The sequence below is a fragment of the Triticum urartu genome, chromosome 1 (assembly GCF_003073215.2).
Source record: "Triticum urartu cultivar G1812 chromosome 1, Tu2.1, whole genome shotgun sequence".
Taxonomy (NCBI): Eukaryota; Viridiplantae; Streptophyta; class Magnoliopsida; order Poales; family Poaceae; genus Triticum; species Triticum urartu.
Window position 1 is genome coordinate 540,657,783 of NC_053022.1, and position 12,547 is coordinate 540,670,329.

The window sequence follows — 12,547 nt, forward strand, 5'->3', positions numbered from 1 at the left end:
CCCTTGCCCAAGCCCTGGCCCTCCTCCACCCTTGCTCCCCATCCTCACCACCTGTCCCGATCCGCCGCCCTACATGTCGTCCAACCCGTCCCCGACCGCCACGACGTAGACTGCGTACGCCTTGAAATTGAGAGGGGAAAATCGAGTTGGAGAAGCAAGAGGCGGCGATCAAATGGGAGATCGAGAAGGTGAAGACACTTGGAGAGATCGAGCTTGAGAAGGAAAGGTTGCATCTCGCATGGAAAGCGGAGGGTGTGAAGATCATATGTTGGCGGACGAAACCTCTTGGATGAGCATGCAAAGAAGTGATTTGCGGAAAAGATGAAGGAGATCAACGAGCGTAGGAACTACGAGCGGCGAGGGAGGCTGCGGCAGCAACGGAGCATGTGGGAAATATGCAGGCAGAGCAGGACGCGAGGATGGCCTCGGAGCAGGTGCCATGGATGGCGTCCGACACACACGGACTCTGCCGCCACCACACACACCACCACCATGCATGAGGAACACGAGCGAAGACCGTAGACGACGATTGCGCAGCGTGCTCGGAGGTGTCCCGCGGTTCTATCTGTGGGAGTAATTAACCCAGGGGCTTTTCTAGGCCCCCGGGAACCAGGAGACCACGATCGTTTGATCACTTTGGCCGCGCTAGTAGGCTCCACTCTTTCTTCCTTTTCTTCGTGTATTTGTGTAATATGTACACTGGCACGCCCACAACGTTTTGCACCCTGATGCAAGGGAGACGTTTATACGAAACCTTTTTCTTTTTGTATGAGTGCATCTTTCCTTTTTCGCGCAAACAAGGTGATTAACACAATGCAAGGAGGTGGCTTCATGGCATCAACTGTACATAGCAGCTATCCACACAATTGTAATGTCCTTTCTCTTGGTTATCGTTCGTTTTTCTTTTCGTCCGTTGCCCAAGGGAGGTGAATGTTGTCTCTCATGAATTAGCTAGGCTAGCGGGTTCAATGCCATCCTCATTCCTCAACTCGGTTAGAGAAACCGCTGGCATTCATTGTAAGGTGGCTGGTGGATAATGTAACTGTCTTTTGATTAAGAGAAATAAAGTTACTGAATTTTTAAAAGAAAATCTTACACTCTTGATTTTATGATGTTTTTCCATCGTCCTGTTGAATGCTTATATTTTACTCTCTTATACACTTATTTTCGGATGGTAAGTAATCTCGTCGGTTAATTCATATATAGTCACTAATCATCTAGCACCTGGTACATCAAATCCTGCTGATAGTAACCGGATGTATGCATGGTAACAAATCATTTTTTTTCGTTTGGCTGCGGAAATGCATGGTAACAAATTACACATTCATAATCTGCAGGTACTGCGTACTATTATTCGGTGATGGCCAGCTATAATGCGCTATCACCAAATCGTCATGCATGCATGGAATCCTTTCATTGAAATTATACTACCCTCCATATATATACTGCGGCCAGAGGGATCCATGGCCGCTGCCTCTCACTTCTCATACTTCATTCGGTTCCCAGAAGCTGAAGACCAAACATGAGAGGGGGCGTGTGCATGGTCCCTCTCTTGTTCATCGGGTGCCTTGTCGCGGTCGGGCAGTGTAAGCATAACACCGACCGTCTTATCGCATACATTCTTGCAGCAAATTTATCAGTCTTGCATAAACCGATGCCTCCGGTTGTACCTCTCCGTTTCTTGTTACTCCGTATACTAGGTTTTTCTTAAGTTAAATTTATGTGTTGTGATCTAACAAACACTACATATATTTATATTGTGTGTGATGATATATATGTAGGTGGTCTTGTGGCTGCAAGAAGCAACCAAGAACATGGTGGCAACATAACCGCGAACGCCAGCGCTGTAGATCCGTCGTCGAATGAAAGCAAGCTCACCCTCAAATGGTGTGTCAAGAGGCACTGCGGTCATAGTTGGTTCGTTATTAAAATCTGTCACTGCTGTGCCACGCTGCCGGGCAGCCCGTGTTGGCGTAGTATAGGCGAATGCCAAGCAAATTGCCCAACTTGTGATCCTTATTGCCCGCCTGCATCAGCAATGGAGCTACACGCATAGAGGGATGCATGCTTACACACAGGCGTGCCGTGCCTTGCTCGCCACTATTACTTTCCGTTCCAAATTACTTGTGGCTAGATACATGTTTATCTAGATAAATCTAAAACAAGTAACTCGGCACGGAAGAAGTATTGCATAAAGCTTGATCAGTGTTGTTGAGATGAAACAACGTGCTGGTGTACAGTCTTTTCCACCTACTAGTCCATGTGCAATGAAAAATTATACTCCAGTATGAGTTAATGAACGACCAATTTGGGTAAACCCTGCTGACCTTTTGGCATTGTGTTCTCCCTCGATCGAACCCCCTTATTCGTAGTACATCTATTTACAGAGCAAGTAGTAGTAGTATATAACAAGCAGCTGATGCAAATCAATGTGGTCATGGAGAACAAATCCATAAGAGTTATTCGGCCGGTGCTGCTTCTTCTAACGGGACTGACATGGTCATCTTCATCCTGGAAGTCGTCCCCAAGAAAGCCATCGTGACCATCGCTTCTCTTCGTGCTCGCATCAAACCTCCTTGCAAAGAGCATCCTCCTTGCAAGCACCATCAAGGTTGAGATCACTTAGCAGGTGCTCCACCCCCTTGATTCAGGCTATCGCCACCGTAGTTGCCAGGACCCAGGAGAAGCATTTTTGTATCCACCAGCACCCCCTCTGTAATAAAATCAAACGAACAGCAATTCATCGAGTGCACAGCTATCACATAAGCTGAAAAGTTTTAAACACAAAACCTAGACGACACCAAAAATAAAAGAATGCCCACAGGTCAGCTATACACATACTCCAACCAGTAGAATAAAAGAATGCTTACAGGCCCAGCCAGGAAAAGGGAACATATTAGGAAATGAACCAGCATGGAATGATTATACAAGACCAATCAAGTTACTGACGAAAACCACTCAAATGGATTATGGATATCACAGACGCCTCTGAAACGGAAGTGCTAATATAACATTGTTCCTATTCATAAAATTAGATCAGGGCACAAAAAGAAACAAGCTGTGTAACAAGTGGACATCATTAAAGAGGGACTCATCCAGCTGGTAGCACAAACAACTTGATAACATACCAGCCTCCAGGAAAAAAATACCAAAAAATCTACAGTTCACGGTGTGCAACATTAGACGAACAATAATGAATCGCACCAATTCATTTATTGCACATCTATCACATAAGCTGAAAAGTTTTGAACAGAAAATCTCTATGAGACCAAAAATCATACTGATGTTTAAAAGTCTAACCATAATCTAATATAATGCAATAGGTAGCATACAGTAAACCAGAAGATGACAGGAACAACACTGCTATTCTCTTACCAAAAACGCAGACCAACTGATTGCCACCGGTAATGACACTCGCGATATTTCTATTACTCATCCATCCTTGGAAGAACAAGTTAGGCTATTCAAAAATGACAAATCCATTCAAGTTAGCAACAGCAAGATACCTCCTCGACGGCACCCTCAGGCCCAAGCCCCAAGGTGGCCGACTTTGGCCTCGCAAGCCTCGTCAACCGTTGCGACACGCACGTCTCTGTCCCGCGGACGCAGCACTTTTGGGCACACCGCACTGGAGGTTTGGATCACCGAGAAGTGTGATGTCTACAGCTTCGGCATGCTCCTCCTGAAGATCGTCAAGCATGGTAGTAACCAAGATGTCGATGCCACGCCGAAGAGCAGCCAGCAATGGTTCCTCATGGTCGCATGGACCAGGTACGAAGCTGGCGAGCTGATGGAACTCATGGTGGCAACAGTCCGCCATGAATCGCGTTGCAGAGGGCTGGTGGAGAGGATGTGCAAGGTGGTGTTCTAGTGCGTGCAGCCGAGGCCGTCAATGAGCGTGGTGGTCAAGAACTGAAGATGCTCGAGGGCAAGACGGAGATCACTCCGCCTTCCAACCCATTCCGCAGTATCTCATGGAGCCGGTGGCGAACCTGCAGATGGCAATGGCGAACGATGTAAACACAGCATCATCGGTTTCAAAAAATGTCATCTTGTTTTGACCTTTGGCGTCTCCAGTATTACCACAGAAGAAATGAAATGCAATCCTGCATTTCCTTCCATATGCGTACCCACCCATATCAATCATCTACAGGTCATGAAAGAACCATACTGAGAATTGCACTGAACAAATCCAAAGCACGCACTCAAAATGCACTACAGAATTCAGCCTAATTACTAGCATATACAGTATATTATAGATAACCAGGTTGATAAACATAGATGATGGTGAGGACTTCGTATGTACCTTAATCATGACACTTGTGTGATAATAAGGTAAGATGATGGTGGTTTGGATGTGGAGGAGTAGGCGGCAGCATCTGTTGATGCAGGAGATGTAGCATGGAGTAAACCTGCCCTCTGTCAGGGTGGCATCCATCCCATGACATGAAGCTGTGAGCATTGCACCCCACCTGCACCATGCTGTGTCCGCCAGTCACCCCTACTCCCCTCTCCCTCATCAGCTGTCGCATCCGCGCTGCCGTCTCGCCAGCGCCGGGCACGCCCATCGACATCAGGTACCCCGCCGCATTGCCCGGCTCCAACTCCAGGACGCGGCAGGCAGCATCACGTCCAACACTCGAGTCGCTGCTGTAGCCTCTGCAGGCGCTTAGCAGCGCACTCCAGGCTGCTGGACTGCTGCTGGTGGATATCCTCTCCTCGATGACCCTAGCGGCCCCCTCAAGGTCCCCTGCACGCGCGAGCATGTCGACGACGCACGATAGGTGCTCCACCTGTGGCTCAACCGAGTGTGTCGCCGTCATCCTCTCGAAGCAGGCCACGCCCTCCTCTACCAGACCTCCGTGCGCGCATGCCGACAGCACGGCCAGCATCGTGACACCGTTCGGCATGATGTCCCATTCCTGCTCCATCCTGTCGAGGAGGGCGAGGGCATCACGTGCGCGGCCATTCATCCCCAGAGCGCCAATCATGGAGTTCCAGGTGAGCACGTCCCTTCGCGGCATCGCATTGAACACCCTCGTCGCCGCAGCCAGGTTGCCGCATTTACCATACATGTCCACCAGAGCGTTGCTGACGTCCCGCTCCAAGGCTAGCCCACTCCTGAGCGCCATGCCGTGGGCGCATCTCGACGCTGCCATCTCCGCACAGTCTGCGCATGCCTCGAGGACGCTCAGTATGGTGACCGAGTTGGGCGTCTCCCCGGCCTCCCTCATCACGACGGCGCACGCGATCGCCTCGCCAGGCCGGCCATTGTGGACGCATCCAGCGATGACGGTGCTCCACGTGACGATGTTCCTCTCAGGCATGCCGCGGAACAGCCTGACCGTGTGCTCAAGCAGGCCGCACTTGGCGTATGCGTCCAGCAGGGCGTTCAACAGAGGCAGGCCTGTCGAGGACAATAGGAGCCCCCTCCTCACGGCCGCGGCATGGACAGACCGGCACCACATGGCCTGGCCGCCCTCGAGCCTCTTGCACAGCTGAAGCAGCACCACCAACGTCGTCTCATCGAAGCCGATGTCGCTGCCCTCTTTCAGCAAGGACGAGGAGGAGGCAAGAAGGTCTAGCGCGTCGGTGGCACGGCCGGTGCGCGCGAGTCCGGAGAGCATGGTGTTCCAGGACACCACGTTCCTGCTCAGGGTCATGTCGAACACCTTCTTGGCGGACTGCAGGTCCAGGCACCTGGCGTACATGTCGACGAGCGAGTTGGCGACGAAGACATCGCAGCCCTGCAGCCCACGGCGCTCCATGAGGGCGTGCAGGGAGGCCCCGAGCGCCAGGTCCTCGAGCTCGGCGCAGGCGCGGAGCGCGACGACGAGGACGACCCCGTCCGGCTCCGGTGCGTCGTCGCCGCCAGCGAGCATGTCCCTGAACATGCACAGGGCCTGGGAGGCCGAGCCCCCCGCGAGGTGTGCCCGCATCATGGAGGTCCAGGATGCGACGTCCCTAAGAGGCATTTCGTCGAACAGCTTCGCCGCGGCAAGGGAGTCGCCGGATGTTGCGTAGGAGGCGAGCAGCGAGTTGGGGACGGTGCAGCCCCCCGGGCGGAAGTAGGCCGTCTTGAGGAGGCAGGCGTGCACGGCGGTGGTGGGGTGCGGCGCGGGCGCGGGCGCGCGGCGGAGGAGGGCGAGGAGGGTGGCCGGCGTGGGCGGGAGGTGGGCTGCGTTGTAGGTGACGGGGGTCGAGGGGCAGCAGAGGTGGGCGACGGCGAGGTCCGGGACTGCGGCGCCGAGGCTGCGCCGCACCGCCGCCGCTGCTGCCGTTCCGATTGCCATTCCGACGGACAGAGAGACAAGTGTAGCAGAGACGGACGCAGCAGCATAGCACAGGCCTTTCTGTGCACCGTCGGATCTCATTTCCATGGCTCGAGTTAATTGCACGGAAAGAAAGTACCACATCGTTGTAACGGGTATCACTAGTCACCTTTTTTCATGTCAGTAACATCTATGCGCCTAATTGTTGCAAAATGGTCTCAACATGGTATAATCTCGTATTGACATTGTATTTGATCGCACGGCCCCACCTGTCAGGTGACACACTGGCCAACCAGCGCGTGCCGCTTCGCTGACTAGGACGAGGCCGACTCGGTCAGTGTAAATGGCTGGGCTGGGTCGAACCAAGCCGCCCACCTCACTCTCGGCCTTGAATCCAGCCTCGCCCTCCTCTCTCTGATTCGCTATCGGCCGCCGCACAGTCCACCATCACCGCCACCCCGCCATGGTGTATGAGGACGAGAGTAGCAACGACTACTCTAGCCTGTTGTACATCAACTCCTCCAACAACGGCATGAAGTACCTGGTGAGTGGTGGATGTAGGGTTAGGGTTATGTTTTCTGCTTTGGGGATTGAGGGGATTCGATCTTTGATTTGGGGATTTTTATTCATTTTGCACCTATAGATCCCTGCTAGCATTGAAGGCGAAGAGTACATGGGCATTGAGGCAGGACCCATTGTTCCTTGCGAGCACCATCGTCTGCCAGCTGAGAGGCGTATTGCCTTTGAGGCATTTGACATGGGCAGGAGGTTCTTAGTTTGTGCTTAGAAAGTAAGATTCTGCACAATCTCTGTTAGTTGTATTAAAATTGATAGTATACATGCTCCTGTTCAGATGGTGTGTAGAGAAGTCCAGCGCAGATGCAGTGCACATGCTCATGTTCTTTAGTTTAGCCATTTCTTAGTAGTACTGATGATCATTATTAAGCCATTTAGTAGTACTGATGCTCATCATTGGAGTAGGCAATTGCTGATGCACTTCTTGTATATTTAATTTGGCCAGAAGATATTAATTTTATAATTGGCCAAGAGCTTAGTTTGCAGTGCAGATGATCATTGTTTAATTGGGGAGCTTAGTGATTGTTTAGTTTCAGATGCTCAAAATTCAGTAAGTGTTTAGTGTCAGGTGTTCATTCTTTAATTGGACAGCTTAGTGATTGTGTCACATGCTCAAAGTTCAGTTATTTTTTAGTGTCAGATGCTCAAAGTTGAGTTATTGTTTAGTATCAGTTGCTTAAAGTTTAGTGTGCTTTGTAGCTGCTGTACTTTTTGTAAAGTTCATTGCTTAAATAATTTGTCTAGGAGGTTGGTTTGCAGTGCACATACTCGGTTGTTCTTTAGTTTATTTAGGGTTAGTGTAGTGCACATGTCATTGTTTACTGCAGTTATTCTGTTGTTCTTTATGTCATTATTAATTGTAGTTTTGATGGAATTGATGCTTACAATAATTTGTCATGTGTCAATTGGAAATCACTTAGATAGTTGAATGGGTTGACCCAGAGTGGGAGATGTATGAAGACAGAAGGAGTGATAGGAAGAAGGGTAACCTGGAGAGTTCATTTACTATTTGCCATTTGACAGAAGAGATTGCCTTTGCTGCTGCTTTCACCCTACCTGGAGGATACAGCAATGGTGCTGGAAGCGAGGGACTTCCCGTCATGGCTCGCAAGGTTGCATTTCAGGCATTCTTGATCTCTGATACCTTAGCAATGTGCTCTTCATTTGCTGCCGCCTTCATATGCATCATGGCAAGGTGGGAGGATTACGAGTTACTATAGATCCTTTACTAAGAAGCTCATGTGGTTTGCATATGTGGCAACTACCACAACCTTTTCAACTGGTTTATATACGGTGTTGGCCCCACATCTCCACTGGTTGGCCATTGCAATTTGCATTACTGTAGCTTTGTTGCCCATTCTGACGAAGCTACTGGGCGAATGGCCTGTCTTGAGGCTTAGGTTTCGGCTGGGAAAAACTTTCAACTATGATCTCCTTGACATTGTGTGACCTCAGATATTTGTCTTCTGGTCCTTGTAACATTTTGTTATCTATCTGTAGTTGACACTGTTTGGCTACTCATATAGAATTGTTCGCTTATCATGAAAAAATATTGTATTATTATTCTTGTATTCAGCTCAAATTTTGGGACGGAATGTGGTCATGTTATTCTTGTATTCCACTTAAACTAAATGCAGTGATTCGGTCTCTAGAGATAATTCATGCCATCTGCAATGGCAGTCGCCATAGGTTATCTACATCTGAAAGACGAGAGTTGTCAAGAAACCATACAAAAAGATGCTAAAAGCACCATAGAAAAGTATCGCCTCGTCTGCATCCGAGCCAGACGGATCGTCTGTGGCATCTGGAGCGTGAGGCGTTAGGGTCGAGGCAGAACGCGGCGCAGAAGATCCGAGGCTGCGGGACAAATCCAGCGCAGGCCCATCATGCCGCGATGATGAGGTGGGCCCAGCCGAATCCGCGCCGGATCAAGCGGCAGGAGGCAGGGCCGGATCGGTATTGGAGCCCGCGCCTGGCGCCAGACGGGGCTGCGCCCCGGTCGACGGGCGGCGCTCGTAGTGGAGGGGCCCAGCAGCGGCCCAGCGGGTCTCGGTGCGCTGCGTGGGGGCGTCCGAGTGGTGCAGGCCGGCGGGAGCATCTGGGCCAGGGGCGGGGCGCCGCATGGCGGATGTGGAGCCGCGACGGGCAGGCGACACGGGATCCTACGCACTACCGTCCTGGTGCGGGCCAGATCCTGAGAACGATCCGCTGTCAGTCTGTAGGGGAATGGATCTCGAGGAGGATCCGCTCTCCAATTCTGGACACATAAAATGTGTCGTGTCGGGAGCGCTTTCTGCATCATTTTTGCTTATTTCTGCACCTGTTTCTTCATAGTTATCATCATCTGCATCATCACACAACTCAGAGACGTGGTTATGAGCATTAGTTAACATTGAGTCACTACAATTATTTTCCCCTTGGGTGATTCCGGTAAGGCTAGAGGGCAAGATAAGAATCTCTTTGCGAAGGAGAGCTCCGGCATTGGGATGAAGATCGGAAAAGGGAAACTTAGTCTCATCAAAAACAACGTCTTGAGAGATGTAGATGCGACCAGTAGAAACATCAAGGCACTTGACACCTTTGTGTTAAGCGCTATAACCAAGGAAAACACATTGTTTAGAGCAAAACATGAGCTTGCGAGGATTGTAAGGATGAAGGTTGGGCCAACAAGCGCAACCAAACACACAGAGAGTGGTATAGTCCGGTTTAGTGTGGAGGAGATGCTCAATAGGAGTTTCATAGTTGATGACACGACTAGGTAGCATATTGATGATGTGAACAGCTGCAAGGAAGCCTCATCCCAAAACTTAAGGGGCATGGAGGCACCAGCCAACAGTGCTAGACCAACTTCAAGTATTTGTCTGTGTTTGCGTTCAGCAAACCCATTTTGCTGGTGACGTGTGGACAAGATGAAGGAAATATGCCCTAGAGGCAATAATAAAGTTATTATTTATTTCCTTATTTCATGATAAATGTTTATTATTCATGCTAGAATTTTATTAACCGGAAACATAATACATGTGTGAATACATAGACAAACAGAGTATCACTAGTATGCCTCTACTTGACTAGCTCGTTGATCAAAGATGGTTATGTTTCCTAACCATAGACATAAGTTGTCATTTGATTAACGGGATCACATCATTAGGAGAATGATGTGATTGACATGACCCATTCCATTAGCTTAGCACCCGATCGTTTAGTATGTTGCTATTGCTTTCTTCATGACTTATACATGTTCCTATGACTATGAGATTATGCAACTCCCGTTTGCCGGAGGAACACTTTGTGTGCTAACAAACGTCACAACGTAACTGGGTGATTATAAAGGTGCTCTACAGGTGTCTCCAAAGGTACTTGTTGGGTTGGCGTATTTCGAGATTAGGATTTGTCACTCCGATTGTCGGAGAGGTATCTCTGGGCCCTCTCGGTAATGCACATCACCTAAAGCCTTGCAAGCATTGCAACTAATGAGTTAGTTGCGAGATTATGTATTACGGAACGAGTAAAGAGACTTGCCGGTAACGAGATTGAACTAGGTATTGAGATACCGACGATCGAATCTCGGGCAAGTAACATACCGATGACAAAGGGAACAACGTATGTTGTTATGCGGTCTGACCGATAAAGATCTTCGTAGAATATGTAGGAGCCAATATGAGCATCCAGGTTCCGCTATTGGTTATTGACTGGAGACGTGTCTCGGTCATGTCTACATTGTTCTCGAACCCGTAGGGTCCGCAGGCTTAACGTTACGATAGCAGTTTCATTATGAGTTTATATATTTTTATGTACCGAAGATTGTTCGGAGTCCCGGATGTGATCACGGACATGACGAGGAGTCTCAAAATGGTCGAGACATAAAGATTGATATATTGGACGGCTATATTCGGACACCGGAAGTGTTCCGGAGAAGTTTCGGATAAAATCGGAGTACCGGGGGGTTACCGGAACCCCCCTCCCCCCCCCCCCCCGAGGGTTAATGGGCCTCATGGGCCCAAAGTGGAGAAGAGGAGGGGCGGCCAGGGCAGGCCGCCTCCCCCTCCCCCTCTAGTCCGAATTGGATAAGGAGGGGGGGCGGCGCCCCCCCTTTCCTTCCTCTCCTCTCTCCCTTCCTTCCCCCTCTCCTAGTTGGACAAGGAAAAGGAGGGAGTCCTACTCCCGGTAGGAGTAGGACTCCTCCCTGACGCGCCTCCTCCTGGCCGGCCGCCCCTCCCCCTTGCTCCTTTATATACGGGGGCAGGGGGGCACCTCTAGACACAGAAGTTGATCTTCATGATCGTTCTCTTAGCCGTGTGCGGTGCCCCCCTCCACCATAATCCTCGATAATATTGTAGCGGTGCTTAGGCGAAGCCCTGCGACGGTAGAACATCAAGATCGTCACCATGCCGTCGTGCTGACGGAACTCTTCCCCGACACTTTGCTGGATCGGAGTCCGGGGATCGTCATCGAGCTGAACGTGTGCTAGAACTCGGAGGTGCCGTAGTTTCGGTGCTTGATCGGTCAGGCCGTGAAGACGTACGACTACATCAACCACGTTGTCATAACTCTTCCGATGTCGGTCTACGAGGGTACGTAGACAACACTCTCCCCTCTCGTTGCTATGCATCACCATGATCTTGCGTGTGCGTAGGAATTTTTTTGAAATTACTATGTTCCCCAACAGTGGCATCCGAGCCAGGTTTTATGCGTTGATGTAATATGCACGAGTAGAACACAAGTGAGTTGTGGGAGATATAAGTCATACTGCTTACCAGCATGTCATACTTTGGTTCGGCGGTATTGTTGGATGAAGCGGCCCGGACCGACATTACGCGTACGCTTACGCGAGACTGGTTCTACCGACGTGCTTTGCACACAGGTGGCTGGCGGGTGTCAGTTTCTCCAACTTTAGTTGAACCGAGTGTGGCTATGCCCGGTCCTTACGAAGGTTAAAACAACACCAACTTGACAAACTATCGTTGTGGTTTTGATGCGTAGTTAAGAACGGTTCTTGCTCAGCCCGTAGCAGCCACGTAAAACTTGCAACAACAAAGTCGAGGACGTCTAACTTGTTTTTGCAGGGCATGTTGTGATGTGATATGGTCAAGACGTGATGAGATATAAGTTGTTGTATGAGATGATCATGTTTTGTTGAAGTTACCGGCAACAGGCAAAAGCCTTATGGTTATCTCTCTATTGCATAAGATGCAAGCACCAAATAATTGCTTTACTTTATCGCTATGCGATAGCAATAGTTGCAAGAGCAATTGTTGGCGAGACAACCATGTGATGACACATTGATATAGATCAAGATGATGGAGATCATGGTGTCATGCCGGTGACGATGGAGATCAAGATGATGCTTTGGAGATGGAGATCAAAGGCACAAGATGATTATGGCCATATCATGTCACATATTATGATTGCATGTGATGTTTATCTTTTATACATCTTATTTTGCTTAGTTCGGCGGTAGCTTTATAAGATAATCTCTCACTAAATTATCAAGGTATAAGTGTTCTCCCTGAGTATGCACCGTTGCGAAAGTTCTTCGTGCTGAGACACCACGTGATGATTGGGTGTGATAGGCTCTACATTCAAATACAACGGGTGCAAAACAGTTGCACACGCGGAATACTCAGGTTAAACTTGACGAGCCTAGCATATAACAGATATGGCCTCGGAACACGGAGACCGAAAGGTCGAGCGTGAATCAT

At 49.6% G+C, this 12,547-nt stretch overlaps 1 protein-coding gene across 5 annotated transcripts; it reads right to left on the bottom strand.

Annotated features, from left to right (window-relative positions):
- Positions 1–2,187: 2,187 nt before the first annotated feature.
- Positions 2,188–6,344, bottom strand: LOC125527837 (pentatricopeptide repeat-containing protein At2g17210-like). 5 transcript variants are annotated; one of them, XR_007292271.1, is made up of 4 exons: positions 4,307–6,344; positions 4,084–4,147; positions 3,507–3,992; positions 2,188–2,713 (listed from the first exon to the last, which is right to left on the bottom strand). XR_007292271.1 is itself a non-coding variant. In XM_048692361.1 (2 exons), the coding sequence occupies exon 1, from the start codon at positions 6,291–6,293 to the stop codon at positions 4,308–4,310; it is 1,986 nt and encodes a 661-aa protein (XP_048548318.1). In that variant the 5' UTR covers positions 6,294–6,344; the 3' UTR covers positions 2,188–2,713; position 4,307. The 5 variants fall into 5 exon arrangements, 1 of the variants encoding a protein (XP_048548318.1); XR_007292269.1 differs by having other exon boundaries at positions 4,063–4,147; XR_007292270.1 differs by having other exon boundaries at positions 3,376–3,992; positions 4,063–4,147.
- Between the last annotated feature and the right edge of the window lie 6,203 nt (positions 6,345–12,547).

Bases quoted from the DNA above. Each gene is read 5' to 3' on its own strand.
- LOC125527837 (XM_048692361.1), bottom strand. From the start codon at position 6,293: ATGGCAATCGGAACGGCAGCAGCGGCGGCGGTGCGGCGCAGCCTCGGC.